The 18,982-nt window shown below is 56.7% G+C and overlaps 2 protein-coding genes and 1 long non-coding RNA gene across 3 annotated transcripts; all 3 read right to left on the reverse strand.

Annotated features, from left to right (window-relative positions):
* Positions 1 to 3,885: 3,885 nt before the first annotated feature.
* Positions 3,886 to 5,166, reverse strand: LOC119093184 (uncharacterized). The gene is made up of 3 exons (XR_005093610.1): positions 5,107 to 5,166; positions 4,491 to 4,680; positions 3,886 to 3,942 (listed from the first exon to the last, which is right to left on the reverse strand). It is a non-coding gene; the product is annotated as an uncharacterized LOC119093184 (long non-coding RNA).
* An 827-nt stretch (positions 5,167 to 5,993) lies between these two features.
* LOC119094244 (nephrin) lies at positions 5,994 to 8,349 on the reverse strand. Its single transcript, XM_037217319.1, has 6 exons — positions 8,342 to 8,349; positions 7,834 to 7,961; positions 7,403 to 7,663; positions 6,934 to 7,031; positions 6,744 to 6,822; positions 5,994 to 6,034 (listed from the first exon to the last, which is right to left on the reverse strand). Exons 1-6 carry the CDS (start codon positions 8,347 to 8,349, stop codon positions 5,994 to 5,996), a joined length of 615 nt encoding a protein of 204 aa, XP_037073214.1.
* A 1,846-nt stretch (positions 8,350 to 10,195) lies between these two features.
* Positions 10,196 to 18,747, reverse strand: LOC119094245 (irregular chiasm C-roughest protein-like). Its single transcript, XM_037217320.1, has 7 exons — positions 18,693 to 18,747; positions 16,015 to 16,149; positions 13,363 to 13,542; positions 12,644 to 12,808; positions 12,125 to 12,307; positions 10,799 to 10,935; positions 10,196 to 10,369 (listed from the first exon to the last, which is right to left on the reverse strand). Exons 1-7 carry the CDS (start codon positions 18,745 to 18,747, stop codon positions 10,196 to 10,198), a joined length of 1,029 nt encoding a protein of 342 aa, XP_037073215.1.
* Positions 18,748 to 18,982: the final 235 nt, after the last annotated feature.

The raw sequence follows: 18,982 nt of genomic DNA on the forward strand, positions 1-18,982 counted from the left end.
GGTAGATCAGTTACTACCTGTTAGGATTCTCAGCTGTGTCAGCTAGATTGATGGGTGTGCCTGCCCAGTTCCGCCTCTGCCTGGACGCGTCTCGGGCATCTCGCGTTCCAATCATCGCGTCACTTGCCTTCTGACCTGGGCCGGACCGGGTCCTGCCCTGCCACAGGCCCGGCCGTGACGTTACGGTACCGTTACGGGGCGGAGGGTGACAAACCGGTGCTGCCGGGGAGTCGTGACGCCTACGGCTTGTGCCGGTCGTATTATGTAGTGGACGAGTGCCTTCGGACAGCTGGAACTGGCCGGCGGGATGGCGTGCGTGTTGTGTGCTGCAGAGATCGTGTGGCGAATGTTCTGTATTTATCGCGAGACGAATGTGGTGATTTCAGCCAGAGTTTTGTAATGCAAAAACGTGCCAAGAGGGGCCTGGTGCACTGTGATCTGATTCAAGTGATAGCGATAGACCACGGATAATCTGTGAATTCCTTCCGTGTACAGCGGTAGACCACGGGTGATGTGAGTTGCTCTCGTGTACATATCGTTCTTTTTTCATTGAAAACATGCGATGACTGGAGTTATCCTTATGCAGCAATATGCTGGCACTGCGTGCAAAGTATTGCCGACCGAATACTTCCGCACAATCAAAGACAGACTAGTGAGTGGCGAGCGTCCGATTTCACACATGAACGAAAATCGCTTTTCGCATTGATCACGCGATCAGCGGCTCGCACCACCGCAGCACCACCGTCAGGTCCGGGACCAGCACCACCGACACATTCTGTCCACGGCCGTCACGGTACTATCGTGCCGCGAGGGGCCACGAACCTCGCCGTCTCGTTGGCGGCAAATTGGTCGCGTGCGCTGCCGTCAGCCATCGCCAGCGGCGTGCCCGGAGCCAGGGCGCCCTCTGCCGTCAGCCATCGCCAGCGGCGTGCCCGGAGCTAGAGTGCCCCGCTGCCATTCACTCTCAGGCTCGATCGCGTCACGCAGCCGGCGCGTGTTTGAGCCTCGCGGTGCGTCCGTCTCGTGCCTCGGGAGCTGGACATCTGCTGTCTGTCAGTCCCGGTCTGACCGGCGGGTAGGTCTGCGGAGTGAGCGGGACACGCGGCCCTCCACATCACCCAGCACGAACAGCGGCGTTACCTGCTCAGCCACATCGGCTCGGCGGAGTAGGTCTGAGGAGTGAGCGGGACACGCGGCCCTCCACATCACCCAGTACGGAACAGCGGCGTTACCTGCTCAGCCACATCGGCTCGGCGGAGTAGGTCTGTGTGAGCGGACGCTGCAGACACGCGACGGCTGTCCACATCACCCAGTATGGAACAGCGCGTTACCTGCTCAGCAACATCGGCTCGGCGGGTAGGCACCTCGAGGTAGACCCGCACTTGTGGGCGTCCTCGCACTGGCTGAAAGGCACATAAGCATCGGAGATCGCGCTGCATTTGACGCTTTGACGGCAAACCTGGGCACATCAAGCTCAAGTCAATAACCCGTTGTCATTCTCTAAGTAAGCTAGACTAAATCACAATGGTACAGCACTACGGGCTGCTCCATGGTCCCGCTACTTTCCATCAGTGATGATGATCCCCAGCCGAAAGCTGGGACAACCGACGCTCGATACAGCTCAGCCTCACGTTTCAGCGTGCGTTTGGCGGCCGTTGACTTCGGCGAAAATAACAGTGGCAGCCTGCGCACTACAGCACCTGGATGCGTGACATGTTACGCACATGTACATGTTACCACGAGTCGCCCACGTGTCGATGTCGGCCGAGCGCGGAGTCTGCATTCAAATCCCACCCATGTTTCTCGGGCGCATTCCAGTCCTGCGCGGTGTTGACAGCGCGCTTAGCTTGGCTCCGTTGATCCAGCTGCACGTGATCACGGATACACGTTTCGTAAAATATCATGAGCCGCTGATTCCACGTCACCAGCCTCCACGCACGCATCACACATGGCCAGTCGAGTCGCTACCGGCACAAGCCCCCGTCTCCACCCACGCATCACACACTGCCAGCGCAGTCGCCACCAACACGTGCCCCTGTCTCCCGCACAGGTATGCTCCAGCACAGCCCCTGTCCCCAGCCTGTCCCGCCTCCGCCGCCTCAGCCTTGGCCGTGCCGGTTATACCAGGTAAGCTCGCCGCTCCCCGCCGGTGCCTCCCGCCACCGGCGGCAGCAGCGGCGGCGGCACGCCGCCCAGACTCATCAGCGAGCTGGGTATGCGAAGCCGGGCTCTGCGCGGCAGGGTGCAGTAGGCCGGGGCCGGTGGAGGCGCGTCGGCGCTGGCCGCTGCGCCTCCACCGGCCAGGTGCGGCGTGGAGCCGGTCAGGCCGGCCAGGCTGGCCAGGCCGGGTCCGCTCCAGGGCAGAAGGTCGGCCGTCACGCAGCTGCCCGCCTCGCTACTGGCGTCCAGCGCCCCCGACGAAAACTCCGAGTCTGCGGCAGGGTGGCGTCGGTGAGACACACTGTTCGATCCCCCTCCGAGTCTGCGGCAGGGGTGGCGTCGGTGAGACACACTGTTCGATCCCCCGCGGTGTCAGCCCTTCCTGCCAGGGCGAGAGGCAGCAACGCCATATGGCCTCAGCAGCTGAGTGCGTCGTAAAGCGCCAGTGACGACAACAGTGAGACCGTCTGGGTCACACTCTCGGGCACTCTGAAGTGATATATTCATATGGATCTTTAAGAAAACATCAAAGCTCATTATTTTCTTCTGATCCGTATGTGTGGAGGGGGGGGGGGGCAGGGGCAGTCCCGGCTACTAGCAGACCTTCCACCGCCATCGTGCGGATCTGTATGAAGTTGTGCTAGGCCGCCGGTGGGGGCGCTCACGATGTTCATCGGTCATTGAACATGGTATTACGCTGCCCGGTTGATTCACCGTGGCCTATGAATACACAACCGCCTCCACTTGATGCCGGGCCAGTCATTCGCTCGCGCGGCTGACGCGCTTACACTGCGGGGGTCCGTGGGGCGGTGGCGCTGCCTGTCCGGCGAGGCGAACGGTGTTTTCCGGCGTAGAGCGGCGGCGGGGAGGCCCTAGCCGCCAGGTGCCACCCGTCAGCGTCCAGAGTGGCCACCTGAGACGGTCCGGGCAAACGTTAGCAAACACAGCATGCGGCACAACCATGTGGTTGACTGGACATTGAAAAACGTGGTGGAAGGTACGCTACTTATGTGGAATGTACGCGTGGACCAACACATAGCACAGTATCCATTGCCCATTCGTCTGCAGAGTGACACCATCGAGTTTTTATTCGGATTCGGGGGGATCCCTCCACAACAGAAACGTGACTCAACATACGTAAGCAGGACTGTCATTCTCGAACATTCATAAAAGCGCGCGAAGTCGGCAACAACTGTGAGCCCGTTCGGGCTGGGCGCTGCCAACCGCAGCCGGTGGGACTTACATCACACACGTCCCGCGTGCTATCGTGTCCGCCGTGGACGGCCAGCGAGCTGAAGGAGTCGGCCCGGCCGGGCGCCGCTCGGCCCGCCTTCAGGTCCGGCCCGCTCCCAGCTGCAGGCAAGCAGGCCCGCTTCAGGTGTGGGGCGAGGTGCGACCCATGTCGCTTAAGCATATACGAGCTCAGAAGACTAACATTTCATTACAACGCAAAACACCAGGGTGGGTTATCTCATTACTGTGAAGGAAACCTAGACAACCACGTAATATCTAATCGTTCCTGAGTTTACACCATTGTGATATCCGACTCCTGGAGCGTCCAAGAAGCACAGCCCAGTAGGCACTGGTGTCGAGCGGCTGCCTTCGTAAGACGCACGGGCGACTGACCTTGCCTGCTGCGGCGGCGCCGGATGTAGCAGACGACAAGCAGACAGTTGAGCAGGAGCAGCGCCGAGCCGACTGCGGCGGCGGCGACGGCCAGGCCCGGTGGGCGGAGCGACCCGGCCGGCGTTCGGGTCGGGTCACGGGCCGACGCAGGCCGCTCTGCCGGGGTCACGGCAGACCTCAGCACGCGTGACACCAGCCGCGGCAGCTGGACTCGGCGACACTCGCACGTGGTTAAGGGCCGCGTCGCACGTGGCAGGGCGTCAGAGCACGCGTCGCACGTGGTGATGACATGTAACTTGTGCCGCGCTACACGAGCTCGACGCGGACGAAATCGCTGTCCCATGACGATTTTGAGCTCGGGTGATTTCCAAGGGCAGCTGTTCGCGGCTTATGGGAGCCGTCGCACGTCACACTCTTGCTTCTCGTTCACACTTCTACCACGTAGAAACTGGGGTGGGCCAAAACACTTGAACGTGGCGAGCAACCAAATCGCTTCCTAACGCGGCAATGAATGCAACCGCTCGCCGTCAGACATATCAATGGCGGGTGGGATGACTTCACACGTACCCGTCATATGCGTGAGCCGGTGACCTCACCTGTCCCGGTGACCTCACTTGAGCCGGTGACCTCACGTGTCCCGGTGACCTCACTTGTGCCAGTGACCTCACCTGTGCCGGTGACCTCACCTGTGCAGGCGACCTCACCTGTGCCGGTGCTGGAAACCTGGTGCAGTGATGACCTGCTCTCTCCCAGCCGGTTGTGGGCGGACACAGAGAAGCGGTAGCGCGTGCCACCTCGCAGCCGGCGCACGGTGGCCTCGTACGTACCGTGCGGCACGTGCACGTGCTGCTCGGGCGCCGGCTGCCGCACCGGTGCGTATCTCACTCGGAACGTCTGAGAAAGGCCCGAGATTGAATTGTGACTGCGTGGGTCCGTAATACAGATGCAGACAGGGCCAAACAAACGGCTTTAGACTAACATGAAGAACATGCTGTCAGATTTCGACTGATGCGGCCTAATTCGACTCAAGAATAGAACTATGTGGTGATTTGATGACGAACACCGCATTTGTGCCCATGGACAGCGAATCTTAAATCGCTGGCTGTCCTCTGCATGTTCCTGGCCGATCTGCATATCAGCCTTCCTTGTGGCCTGATTTATATTTCACATTTCAAAGGAACCTTTTAAAGTCGGTCAAATTGCCTGCAACGGAGAACAACCAATTGCCTTCGACGTGCCTGCTCCTGCGTCCCCTGAAAACTCGTCAATGACTGCCAGTTGGAGTGGTCTACGATTATTGTTCTGGACGTTGGGTCTCACCTGGCTGAAGCCCCCGTCGAACCCAGGTGTCCAGCCCAGGCTGACCGTCTCTGAGGAGGCGTTAAGCACCCGCAGGTCCAGGGAGGGTCCGGTACGGAAGGCAGCACCAGCTCCACGGTGTGTGAGTCGGAGCCCAGCCGGTTGGTGGCAGCACAGCGTAATCGCCATAATCCTCCAGCTGGACGTCAGTGATCTCCAGCACTGAGACCCTCGTCATTACGTCCACCTGGGAGAGCGTGAGGTATAAGTGACATGCATACTACGCAGCGCATCGTTCGCCATCTAAATGAATGCGCCTTGCCTGGCAGTCGATGTCTTGTTCCAACTGAAAAAGCTTAAGCGCAAAAAAACATACCAGTGGCAAATGATAATAACTTTAATGTCAAGTGACATGTCGCTTTTCGTATTTCACCACGGGAGTCCTGAGAAGGTTGCTACTACTAGGTTGTTATTACGGGAGCAAGCCGACCTTCCCGTTAAAGAGACGATAACGAAAATACATACATGTCGAAAAGAACAGCGTAACTATACAGTAACTGCCGGATGCAAAATATTACGGTCCGTAATTCGATGAAACCGATCTCCCTCGCTGACCACTCTCTCTGTTAGCAGCGGCGCCGCGCGCAGCTGCAGGCCCAGCTCTGACCGTCTGCAGTCGGACGCTGCGCCGGCCATCGGCGGCCGTCGGCACGGCCCTGCCGGCCCTGCTCCAGACGAGGGTGGCGTCAGGCGCGGCCCGGGCCCGACAGCTGAGCAGCGCGGCACCGCCCGGCTCGGCCGCCGCTCGGCTCAGCACGGCGCCTCTGTCCAGCCGCGGCGGCTCTGTCGGCGGACGGAGGACGGGTCACGGTCTATCCCCGGGGGGGGGGGGGGGGGGATCAGACGGGTCACGGCGTCTGCCGAGGAGGAGGATGGGTCATGGCCTCTGCTGCCGGAGGGTGTCAGACGGGTCACGACCTCCGCCGGGAGGGAGGATGGGTCACGGCCTCTGCTGCCGGAGGGTATCAGACGGGTCACGGCCTCCGCCGGGGAGGGAGGATGGGTCACGGCCTCTGCTGCTGGAGGGTATCAGACGGGTTACGGCCTCTGCTGGGCGACAGCGGGCGAGTCACAGCCTCTGCCGGGGGACGACAGGCAGGTCACAGCCCATTCTGGAGACGGATGACGGGTCACAGCCGGCCCCGGCCACCGGCAAGGAACCCGCGCTCTGATCACGGCAGCTGGCCTCTCGGCCGTTATACTCAATCGGGGAAGGCTGCAGGAGTTGAGAAACCTGGGAGCTTAAGCCAAAAGGTGAAGGCAGAGGAACATGTGATCACACACGTACGCAACATATAATAATTACGACACGCACGAAAGGGGGATAACTCAACTAACTTCCTCCAGACCAATACACCTCGAGAGTAAGGTACACTGCCGATGGCTCCGCAACAGAAAGCCAGGAGGGTGCATCTTTCCAACGTCTCTGGAATTCTGGACTCTGAAGTCTCCGGAGTCTCTGGACTTCTGGACTTCAACATGACGCCCGTTGCATTGCATGGAGAGAAAGGCCTCAACAGCCTCGCTATCCCCCGCTTTTGACCGATGGCGGGGCCCACACCTCCCCCCTGGACAGGGCTGCCGTGCAGAAGACTGACGCATCACTCGCAGCGCGGCCGTGGCGAGGACGGGAGGGCCGACCCCGTTGTCGACGCGGCAGATGAAGAGGCCGGCGTCCTGGGGCCGGACGCGCCGCACGGTCAGTCGGGAGGAGAGGCGGTCGCCGGCGGCGCGGGGCGCGCGCTGCCGCGGCCGGCCACGTCGAAGCCGGCGCGCTCCCCTGACGGCGTCCGACGGCGCCGGGTGGGCGTCGGCCTCGCAGCGCAGCTCGGCGTCCTGCCCCGGAGCCACCAGGGCAGACGTCACGCGCACTGACTCGGGCCCGTCTGGCGACGACGGGAGAGGTCAGGGTCAGATACTGGATCCCCAATCCAAGCGGGGTGCGAGAGACCCGAAACGATCTTCCAACGAAAGTGCAGCTGAATTCTGGACTTAAGGAGTTCTGCTGTGAAGTTCAGTCATATATTGAACCATAAAATTCGCTTCAATGGAATTAATACGACAATCTTAGATCACGACCATCAGCTGCCGTAATATTTCCATTCAAAATGTTGTACTGCAAACGTATGGATATGAAGCCAGTGCCCATCATCAAGATTCCGGGACCGAAATGCGGGCCGAAGTGCAGGCCTGGTGACAGGAAGCAGCGAGCCTTCACACCATGGATGTATTCCAACATCGCACTCCAAACGCTCACAGAGGACATCGACGTGAAGCCGGGCAGTGGCGGAGCCGAGTGCGTTGGTGGCTTCCAGCCGATACCAGCCGGCGTCCTCTCTTCCAACCGACGTCAGGTTCATCACGCCGTCCGCTGACGTCAGCGTGACGTCACCGGCGGCGTCACGTGACCAGGCGTAGGAGAGCACGGCCGGGTTGGCCGGCGCGACCAAGCTGATGATGCGCGACTCGCCGACCACCAGCGCGTCCTCGTAGTACTGCTTGGTGAAGACAGGGGCGTCTGTGGGGCGGGCATGATGCACTTCTGAGGATCTGAGCCTCGTGTGTCTCGATGACTGCGTCCTGAGCGCGGTTTGCGTGTTATACATTACAGCAGCGATTTCATCGAGCGGTTTTCCTTTGCAGAGCATCAGTCAGCATCAGCAGCGCGGCAAACAGCGGCAAACTTACGCAGCACATTGAGAGTGACCTCCTGCCGCACGAAACTGGAGATGCGGGGCACCTCGGCCTTGCATACGAACTGGGCGTCGTGGTGGGTCCAGTTCAGCTGCTGGCGCAGCTCCAAACGGCTGACGAACCTGTGGCGTGGAGCCAGCAAACCGTCACCACCGGCACCAGCAGTCCGTCACCAGCCACACCAGCAGACCGTCACCACCCACACCAACGGACCGTCACCACCGGCACCAGCAGACCGTCACCACCCGCACCAACGGACCGTCATCACCGGCACCAGCAGCCCGTCACCAGCCACGCCAGCAGACCGTCACCACCCGCACCAGCTGTCGAGGCCGGTGACAGCGCTGTGGGCTCCTGCACCAGCGAGTGAAGTGGAGGGGACAAAGTTATGTATGACATTTAGGGAAAGGCCTACGTTGACCTGTCATTTAAAGCAGTCTTTGCGGTATTCTCGTTTGTGCCGTGACTTTCGTCTCGTCCCCATTTCTGTAGCATAATTTACCTATACATGGCATCTTGCCGATGGGTTTATTATGGATTAATGATACAGAGAGAAAGAGAGAGAGAGAGAGGAGAGAGAGAGAGAGAGAGAGAGAGAGAGAGAGAGAGAGAGAGAGAGAGAGAGAGAGAGAGAGAGAGAGAGAGAGAGAGAGAGAGAGAGAGGAGAGAGAGAGAGAGAGAGAGAGAGAAGAGAGAGAGGAGAGAGAGAGGAGAGATAGAGATATATATTTATATATATATATCTATATATATATATTATATAATTATATATTATATATATATATTATATATATATATGTATAATGGGTTAATTAATACCATTCGTTGCTGATGTATTTGCATCGTCATTGCTTATGTATTTGCAGGATTTCATGAGTTCAACAGACCGATTGGGTTGGATTAAGCTTGATTCAGTCTTTTGTCACGTCAACTGGTGCAACGGTTCATGTCGAACCCGAGGCGCGAACATTTCCAAAAATGATCGGGGTTGGGCGAAGGGGATCGGGGCCGGGCAGAACGTAAGTTTAGTTTTCTTGTGGTCATTTTATCCATGCACCAATATTGCCCCCAAGCATGCAAAGTGACAACCGGGCCGAGCCACCCGGCCCCGCCAGCCCCGCCAGCTCGTCGGTGCTGACCCGCCGTTGCCGCCATCCTGGCGCGTGACGTCACGCTGGAGCTGGTCCAGCAGCTGGCGGCTGCCGGTCCACCACGAGAGCTGGGCGGCCGGCAGCGAGGGCCGAGACTGGCAGGTCAGCAGGGCCTCGCCGCCGGCCACCAGCCGGTCCGGACTCACCGCGATCTCCAGCCTGCTCGGCGGAACTGAAACAGACGCCGCTAGGCTTGATCATACTGCTGGCAGTGGCGCCCGGCCCGGACGACAGTGAGCAGCCGTTAACATCGTGCAGCAGGCGGCGAGAGTATCGCTCCGGCACACGATAGAACGCGATCATCATCAAGCCCATGTTGCAAAAACAGTGGCACACTCGAGCCTCCAGCTCGTGATGGGGACTGGGCGGTGATCCCAGAGCCCTATCTATTAATTTGCAGGCACGAAATACAACCATCAAATAGCAAACCGATGTCCCTCCGCTGCGGTGATCACTGGACATTAGCCTACTGACACTTAACAGCCAGGCACTGCTTATGAGGTAAACACACCCTCAAACCGTCACCAGAGAGGCTTCTTTTCAGAGCAGTGGGTCCGCAGCCCCTCTTTGTTTCGCATATCAAGCACACGCCACCGGTCTAACGCTTACATCCTCCGGGGGTCCAAAAGCTTACGGACCCGCGCAAGCTCCCGCCGTGCTCACAGTATACGGTGATGGTGGCGTTGTCCTGCAGGTGGCGCCGGCCGCCGCCGCCGTCGCTGCGACACACCACGACGGCGCCGTTGTCGGCGGCGCTGACCTCGTATTCGAGTCGGCTGCGCCCGGCAGCGATGACGTGTCCCGGCTGCTGCCGGCCGCCCACCGACCAGGAGAGGCGCGCCGGCGGGTTACCGCCTGGCGCCCGGCAGAGCAGCTCCAGCCGCTGGCCCTGGCGCAGCGCCAGCGCCAGCTCCCGGCCCAGCTCCGGCGCGCCGGAGCGTACGATGCGAGGCGGCGCCGGCGCGTCTGTCGGACGCTGGCGGTCAGACCGGGCAGAAGGACGCTCGGGGTCCACACGGCACGCTCAGTGGTCCGGCGGGGCAGAGTGCGCCGGCGTCCACTGACCAGGACAAGTGTGAGGAGATGTACAGACACATAACACCCACCCACAGAGTATATCGGACCCACGAGCATTTCGGTCCCCTGCCCGGACATGCACACTCCTGGAGCGTTTTCCAGCTCCAAAGACAAATGCCAGGTCATCCTCACTCACAGAGCACCGAGACGGCGGCCGAGCCGACCTCGGTTACGTCAAGGGCCCTGTTGGAGGCGCGGCAGGAGACTTGGAGGTCGCGCCGGGTGCCGGGTGGCACCACCGTCGACATGTTGGAGGCTGTCGTCCAGCCGCCGGCCGCCGCCAGACGCACGATGTGGCTCGCCTGGATACGGCGGCTGCGGTGAGGTGAGATCCACGCCGTGGCTCCATCCCAGGAAACAGTCAGCCAGAAGCCATCTATTGAGTCCACTGCGTGATGAAGGTGCGGTAGAACGACTACAGGCCAGACCGCTGACAGGCTGCGTCGTAAATTCATTGCTTCTAAACGCGGAAGCTTGCACCAAATATTTCAGGCGAACTTAGCCTGACTATGATTGAACATGCATGCATTTCTGTTGTTTCCGTCCCGTGACATACTCAGCACGCAAGCGACCGCTAAAACAAAACTTGTGATTATTCTATGGCCCGCAAACGAACAAATCTTGTAACAATTAAAGTGTGTAAAATGTGTGCAAAGCATATGATAAAGCAGCCAAATACAGGGCAGATGTGGTCGGTAATTTTTAACAATATATGGAAACTCCGATCTCACCTGAGCCACCGGGTGGCTGTCAAGGAACCACGTGATGTTGGCTGGCGGGTTGCTGCCAGAGGTGACGCAGCTCATGTGCACCGTGTCCCCTTCCTTCGCCTCGGTCGTCCCCCATACCCTGACCCGCTCAGGCCCGACTGCAGAGCCGGGCACCGGAGATCAGGGCGGGTCACACACCAGCCGTTGCGGGTACGTCGGGGACCGCCCGCGCTTGTTTTCATGAGGAGAGGTCGTGTCCGAGACAAAGAGCTAAATGACGATCGGACTGTGAGGCTGATGACAATTCAAGGAAAAATGATGCCTTAAAATATTTTAAAATGCTTTGTGTGAAGTAACCGCCCAGTGTATACTTACAATGCACATCCATTCGCACCAGCGCCACCATCGGTGTTGGATGAACTACGGAAGACGCTTCACATCGGTAGATAGCGTTAAGCTCAGATTGCCCGGCGGTAAACGAGTACCGGGCGACGGTTGACCCCCGGACAGTTTCACTTGTATATGCCACAGTGCGACCGTTTTTGAGCCAGACGACCTTGGCCAGCGGGTTGCCACCCTCTGAGGTACATGTCAAGGTCACTTGCTCTCCGTTGACCACCACCTGACCGTCTGTATATCCCGTGATGGCGGGCGCGCCGGGCGGATCTGTAAAGATAAGTTTCCGTTGTATTGCGCAGCTACCATGTCCTCAGGCTATGTGTTTAACATCTAAGTGGTGCCAAGACGGTGAAATAGCCACTGATGAAATCGGAAGTATCATATATATATATATATATATATATATATATATATATATATATATATATATATATATATATATGCTTTTATACCTAGCTCGAGTCTGGGACCTGGGTGCTTTTGCTTTCATTCGTTTGTTGTTCACTTGTGTTAGCCGACAAATCAGTCAGAATGGAGAGCAAATGCCGGGTCATGGCCGAAACACAAATGTAAGTGCCGTTTAACGCAGATCAGGAAGCACCAGCTGCTCATTTTCTTTCATATCTCGAAGTAAGCACTGGCCTGGACACAGGCATTAATGTGAGTATTGGTTTCGTGCTAATGCTGGGGTCTAGAGAACAATGCCAACCAGCCAGACACAAGGCACAGAAAGGGGCTGGCTGGCAATATTTTGACACTTACGGAGCCAAGGGAGGCTACCGGACGCCCACACAGGGCGTGCCGACAGTGGGGAATACTCACACAGGACGTGCCGACAGCGGGGAGCACTTACACAGGGCGTACCGACAGCGGGAAATACCCACACAGGGCGTACTGGCAGCGGGGGGAGCACTCACACAGGGCGTACCGACAGCGGGGAATACTCACACAGCACGGAGAGGGTGTGGCTGGCCGTGTACCGGCGCTGCTCGGCCTCCGCCACTGCAGGGTGCTGGGCCAGGCACGAGATGTCGACGCCGTCGTCGGCCGAGGTCGCCCGGAACGATATGGCCGACGTCGTGTTGCTCCGGCGTCGCAGAGAGGACGTGTGCATGACCTCGTGCACAGACTCTGCCGCCAGCGAGGGCACGCTCAATATCGGACCGAGGTGGGGACGAAGCTCACCATACGCGTATGGTCACTGCCGAGCCTTGTTTGCAGAGTCCGATAACTGGGCGCACTCACGAGCTCTCTAAAGCCGTTCCGTGGGATAGTTTCCTAGTTTCCGTTCAATAGTTTCCTAGGCGATGCAATACATGTGGTGTAGGAGGCACTTCGTTAACTGCTCAATAATGTGGTCTAACTCGACATCTGACTGAAATCAGTTCGCTTCCAAAGCAGGAACCATGTCCACTCTGGCCATTCTGACCCGTCTGCCCGGCGGCCAACCTTCAGTCGCCCGCTGACCTTGATCGAGGTCGACGCCGTTGCGCCGCCACAGCACGCCAGAGGCCGGCTTAGCCCCAGTGACGTCACATTCGAGCGTGATGTTTTGGTCGTGTCGTACTTGCATCAAACCCGACGGCACGGGCAGCCAGTGATGAGAGCGGAGCCGCACAGAAACGGGTTTCACTGCAGGCACAGAGTTAACAGACTGCCAGAGGGAGGGGAGCCGCACAGAGGTGACCTCACTGCCGGCACGGGGTGAGCAAGCTCTCAGGAGGGCGGAGCCATACAGCGGCGGACCTCACTGCCGACACGGGGTGAGCAGGCTCTCAGGAGGGCGGAGCCATACAGCGGCGGACCTCACTGCCGGCACGGGGCTTTCAGGAGGGTGGAGCCGCACAGAGGGGGCCTCTGCCGACATGGGGCTGTCAGGAGGGCGGCTGACACTTCGTGATGGCAGCAATAGCGTTCGGCCCAAAAACTTTTCCGTCTCCACTGTGTTGAAGTGGGAACAATGTGAGCGACCCGTGCTTAATTCAAGCCGTGTTTGGTCAGAGGTATGTCACATAGTTATTCCGGAAAGAAGCCGACCGACCGCACCGATTAAAGCTCGAGCTGAATTGCTGCATGATTACATATTGCAAGACGAGTGTGCGTGCACCCGGAATGCAGAGCCAAGCGGTTGTGCCCCGCGTTCGAACCTGGCTATATCACCACCAACGGTACACCTGAGAGCTTACAGAGCACTGTAAGGTAGGCGTCCACCCGGATGGCCGGTTGACCTCCGTCGGGAGACACCTGACACTGGAAGCGGCCCTCGTCCTCCAGGGTCGCGTTGGTGAGCTCCAGGTCGTGCACCCCCAAGTCGGCGTCGCCCACCACACGGTACCGGTGGTAACCGGGCAGTGAACGGGAGTAGCCTGCCAAGCAGACGCGTCAGCTAAAAAAGCGTAAAAGCCCACAACACGCCATTGCATTTGTCAGCAACGCCAATATGAGCATAAGAACTCTCGTATTAGCGGGAGGAAGAGGTACGTGAAAGTGACAACGCCTGAAATGTTACTGAGGTTTATTTAGGGCACACACAGGCAAAAACCCAATTGCGAAAGCAGTCCAGTTTTGAAAACAAGAAATACACGACGCACACACAAACAAAACTTAATTGCACGCACGCACGCGCAGCCCCCCCCCCCCTCTCCCCACACACTCACACCCACACCAGCACCCACACCCACACCTACGTCACTCAGATACAACAGTCATGAAAAGAACGTTCTGCGAGTGCCAGCAAACTTAAAGAAATCAGATCTGAATTATTTTGTTGGCTGGGAAAAGTCAGTTGAGGGAGAATGCTGTAGAAAACGGTTACAGGCGATGGGCAGATGTGTGACAAATCCATTTTCACGGTGTTGACACTTGCAAATGGCTCGCGGAAATGGCGGGTCCCACATGAGCGTTGAAAGTACATCAAAGCTTTTTGATTAAACCACACGACTGGCCGATGAGGTCGCCACGGCATTTGCACGCTTCGTATGAGAAGGCCCAACACCTGTTTGCTTTTGAGACATTTTGATCTATGTGATTGGCAAAGGCGAATTTAGTGTCCAGGAGGACGCCAAGATCGCAAATCTGCTGGCGGCTATTCAAGCAGTAACTGTCTGGTGCATATGGATAGTGAGCAGGTGACGTGCGGAGGGTGAATGAGATGGTATTGCACTTAGCTGGCTTCAATTTCAGACACCAGTTTTTGGACCATTCACAGAGGTGATCCAAATCCGCCTGAAGTGTGAGACAATCTGCTACGTTGTCGATTCGGCGATAAGTTTTCACATCAGCGTGTATACGGCACTCAATCTCAGTTGGTCAGGAACATCATCCAGAAGGCAGGCGAACAGTAACGATCCCAGGATGTTGCTTTCCGGGACACCAGATCGCACTGGAATCCAGTCAGACTGCTTGCCCTACGCGATGTGAGTAGTTGCTCAAGCACTACCCCAGCCAGCTAAGCGTGCGACCAGTGATGCAAAATGAATGGCGGAGCCTCAGAAGCAGAAGAAAGTGATTGACGCTGGTGAGTGCAGAAAAGCAATCGATGTGAATTACATCCGTTTGTTTACGAGATAGATGCCCAGCGGTGTTAAGGAAAGCATGAAGGATGTGTGATGCAAGAACGCTTTGAAAGGAACCCGTGCTGGGTTCGTAAATGGTTGGTGCCTGGTAGAGGCGGGCTCCTCAGCGGCCCGGAAGTCGAGCGTATGCCCAGGCTCGTTATTAACCCACGGAAAGACAGGCGGTCTATGCAGGTCCGCTCTGGAAAGCGAAAGTCATGCCAGAACTGGTGCTGAAAAAGCTGGTGTTACCGATCAAATCGGGCGCGTCTGATCTAACAATGCTTGACAATTTTACGAAGGTAGCATACATCCTTCAAGGGCAAACCCTCATGGTTTGCGGAGGTTATCACTTGAGATCATTTTAACTTTCCAATATGCATTCATACAAAAGGAAATAGGCTGTTTGGCTGATCGACGGATTTATATTTGTCTAATTCTCGCTCATCATCCACACTTGGTCGAAGAAAAAGCATTCCGTTAATTGATCATCTAATGATTTCCTATTCGCCTGCATTCCATTTCGGCATTCTAGTGTTTGAGCGATGAACACATTTCCTAATTAGTTTCAAGCTAAATACCATTTCGGTAAATTTTATTTCAACCCTGGCGAGTAATAAAAAAGACGTGCTACTGTTATGTATTTCGAGTGTTGGCTGTTCGGGTTTTAACACATAAAAGGGGAATAACGGCAAAACGTATTGGGGTTTTCAGCTGCAGTGACATGGCATTGGATTAAACTCATTTGGTTATGTGTTCTGGAACCATGGCGAACAAGTTTCGAAGTTCTGCAATACTAGACCATTGAGCTCTGGTCACATTTTCTCATGCTTACTCAGAAAAATCGTATAAAAAATTTGCATTCTACCAAAGTTTTTTATCTTTACTGCATCCATGAGGTTGCTGTCATTTACAACGCGCTCAGCTGCTGAGTCAACGTGGCGTCGCCGGGGTCTCACCCTGGCAGGAAGGGGGTCATCACCGGAAGCGAACCTGTACCTCTGGTTTTCCAAACGCGCAATGGTTACCACAGGCGCATTAACCACGGGTGTATTTATTCTCACAATCAAGAGCATCGGAAATGTCTTCACCTTTGCACTCTCTTCCACTGCAACGTTATGCACACAAATACTGCCATGATAAAGTGATTTAAGTCGCCTCCCACCGAGCAAGTACTAAGCAAAATATTGCAGAATCATTCGCGAAGCACTTAGCGACCCTCCTAGGTATGCATCGCAACATGTTTCCCTGCGCCAACGAAAGAGCAACTGGCTTCACACTCACCCATGGCGAAGCCGTCCTTGGCCCACTGTAGCCTACCGGCCTGATGGTCCACCTCACAGCGCAGCGTCGCGCTTTCCCCCTCAATGACGCTGGTGTTGAAGGGGCGGACGCGGAACCTCTGCTGCTGACCCAGCACTGCAACAGCACACCGTCAGATGAGGCATGGTGCACACCTATGATTGACGTCATTGTCGTATGTCGTCACGCATGCGGCTGACCAATGAGAGCTTCCTAATGCGGGCTCTTGCGAGGCACCCATTGAGGTGCCGAAGCATATATACCACGCGGAATTTACGTAGATTACTGGAAATTGGAAAGAAAGGTGAGTGACGATTAACGCCACAAGCATTGCCTAATGTGAACTCTGATCTCGGAAAGCATGCATTCAAAAGGTTGGGACTGAGTTTGAACGAGCACGCACAGCGCGGAGTGAGTGTTGTACTTTTATGGATCGTAATTACGGAAAATAGTGAGGCTTCCAGCGATTTTGGGAATGGCCCACTTCGATCCGTCACAGTTTACTGAGTTTTTGCGACATAAATTTAAAATTAATACATAGGCATAGAAATGTAGGAAATGTCCTGAACATGCATCTTTTCGCTCTATGACTATCCTCGAAAAAGAACGGAGGTGCCTACTGAGTTTTATCACCAAGCGATTATATGCAGACCAAGTCGAGCATGAGTGTAAATGCCACGTTCGCCAAACATTCGTAAACAAGCGCAACCCCATGTATATGCAATGATTCAGATATTCGAAACTGTTATCTGGCCGCTTCTGGTCGTACAAATACAGATAAAGCCAGAATGATAATTACGATTTACAATCATCCTTAATGACAAACATTGACTGTTGAACCAGCTGACAACCTACACTGTCGCCTTCAGTCATGAGTGGTTTTGATGCAGATGGAGTTTATATATATATATATATATATATATATATATATATAGTGTGTGTGTGTGTGTGTGTGTGTGTGTGTGTGTGTGTGTGTGTGTGTGTGTGTGTGTGTGTGTGTGTGTGTGTGTGTGTGTGTGTGTGTGTGTGTGTGTGTGTGTGTGTGTGTGTGTGTGTGTGTGTGTGTGGTGTGTGTGTGTGTGTGTGTGTGTGTGTGTGTGTGTGTGTGTGTGTGTGTGTGTGTGTGTGTGTGTGTGTGTGTGTGTGTGTGTGTGTGTGTGTGTGTGTGTGTGTGTGTGTGTGTGTGTGTGTGTGTGTGTGTGTGTGTGTGTGTGTGTGTGTGTGTGTGTGTGTGTGTGTGTGTGTGTGTGTGTGTGTGTGTGTGTGTGTGTGTGTGGTGTGTGTGTGTGTGTGTGTGTGTGTGTGTGTGTGTGTGTGTGTGTGTGTGTGTGTTTCATCGAGTCCCCCGACGGTGACTCCAGCGCCCCATGAGGCAATTCCGATTGAACGGTTCATCTTTGCGGACAAATTTTATGACACACCGTGTAAGGCAATTCTTTGCCAACCTGATGTTTTCCGCCAGCTGGCAGTTGACCTTCACAGACGAACCCCTTTTAGCGCAGTTCTGCGACGTGAGCGTAAATGACCTACACACGGTGGTCTCACGTCCGGCTCTCCACAAGCTGAGGCACGGAGACCGCGATCTCCTCTGAAGCCCGGAGATCTGATCTCAACATGCTACTCGTCATCACACTGTTATGATAACGGCGGGCGGCCCGGCCCGTCGCTGTCGCCGCCGATCGCGGCGGGGGGTCGCGGCTCACCCACCCAGGCAGCCCCGTCCGCGGGCGGTCGCCCTACCTCCCGCAGAGGGACGGCTGGCACCGGCGGACGGGCGCCTCTGCAGGCGTGGTCAGCCGACTCTGGTGAGGTTGTGGCAGGGGGGGGGGGGGGGGGATTTCCGCCAGCAAAACAACCTTGAGTGATGTTTGTGGTGGTGTGCGCGTCAACTTCCCACTTTGTAAACTAATTATCACAAGTGCATTACGGAACCACACAGAACTTTCCGCAAGTTTTGGTGAATAGAGTGGTCCAACAAATTTTGTTTGCCTCACATCCTAGAATCGGGTACGCCACAGTTGCTGCCGCATAGCGGCTGGCGGTCCACGGCTCTACCAGGATTGGCCTACAGATCCAGAGTCTGAGGATCTTAGAGATCTATCTTTTTCTGTGATCCGGTTAAAGATTCGCAGCTGCTCGGAATTCCAGCCAACATCATCTACTCGGCTACAGGAAAAATTTCACGCGGCATCACAGCTATTTGATTTTCATGATTTAGGTGCAGATCAGACTCGAGTCCTGCATAAACTTGACACACGAACAAGCCGACCACCCGCTCTTGGTCGTCCGGCGGTCTGACGCCCGCACCGGCACCACCTCCTCGGCCCGCTCACCTGCGTCGGCTGCGAGGGCCAGCAGCAGCCACAGGTCGGCTCTGGCTCGGAGCCTCATCGCGCCCGGTGCCTCCCCCACCCGCCCATCGGCACTAGTCACGGTACCTTCACCCCGCGGACAGACGGGACCAACTGGCGTGTCTCGAACCCCCGCCAGCGTCCGACTCGCCCGGCAGAGAACAAAATGGCTGCTGGTGCACTGCGACTGTGTTGGACGGCCCCAGAGCTGGGACTAGGTCGGCAGTTCTGAGGACTGGCGAGGGAAACCTCTCAAGATGCTCGCGCAACCGCTGCGTGGGAGAAAAACTCAACTATATTACGAAGTGCCTGTGACGTAGGACAGCACGCTGCTATAAGCCTGGCCGAGGTTGGCTAAAGGCATGGCTCGCGATGCACTCAACACGAAGCCTCCGCTCAGCTGAACGCCGACATGTCGGTAACGCACGCACTCGCCCGGCTCCGCTCCAACGGTCCCGCTCCTCGCGGGCCGGCGACCCGACCCCGACAAGGGTCACGTGGTCACAGACCGATCACCGCGCGCCACGCACGGCTGCGCTCCGGCGCGACGCGCAGGGCAAGGTGACCCGAGCCGGCGCCCGGACCGGCACGGGCCGACC

This window comes from Pollicipes pollicipes, unplaced genomic scaffold (genome assembly GCF_011947565.3).
Source record: "Pollicipes pollicipes isolate AB1234 unplaced genomic scaffold, Ppol_2.1 Scaffold_4002;HRSCAF=4701_pilon_pilon_pilon, whole genome shotgun sequence".
NCBI classification, from domain to species: Eukaryota; Metazoa; Arthropoda; class Thecostraca; order Pollicipedomorpha; family Pollicipedidae; genus Pollicipes; species Pollicipes pollicipes.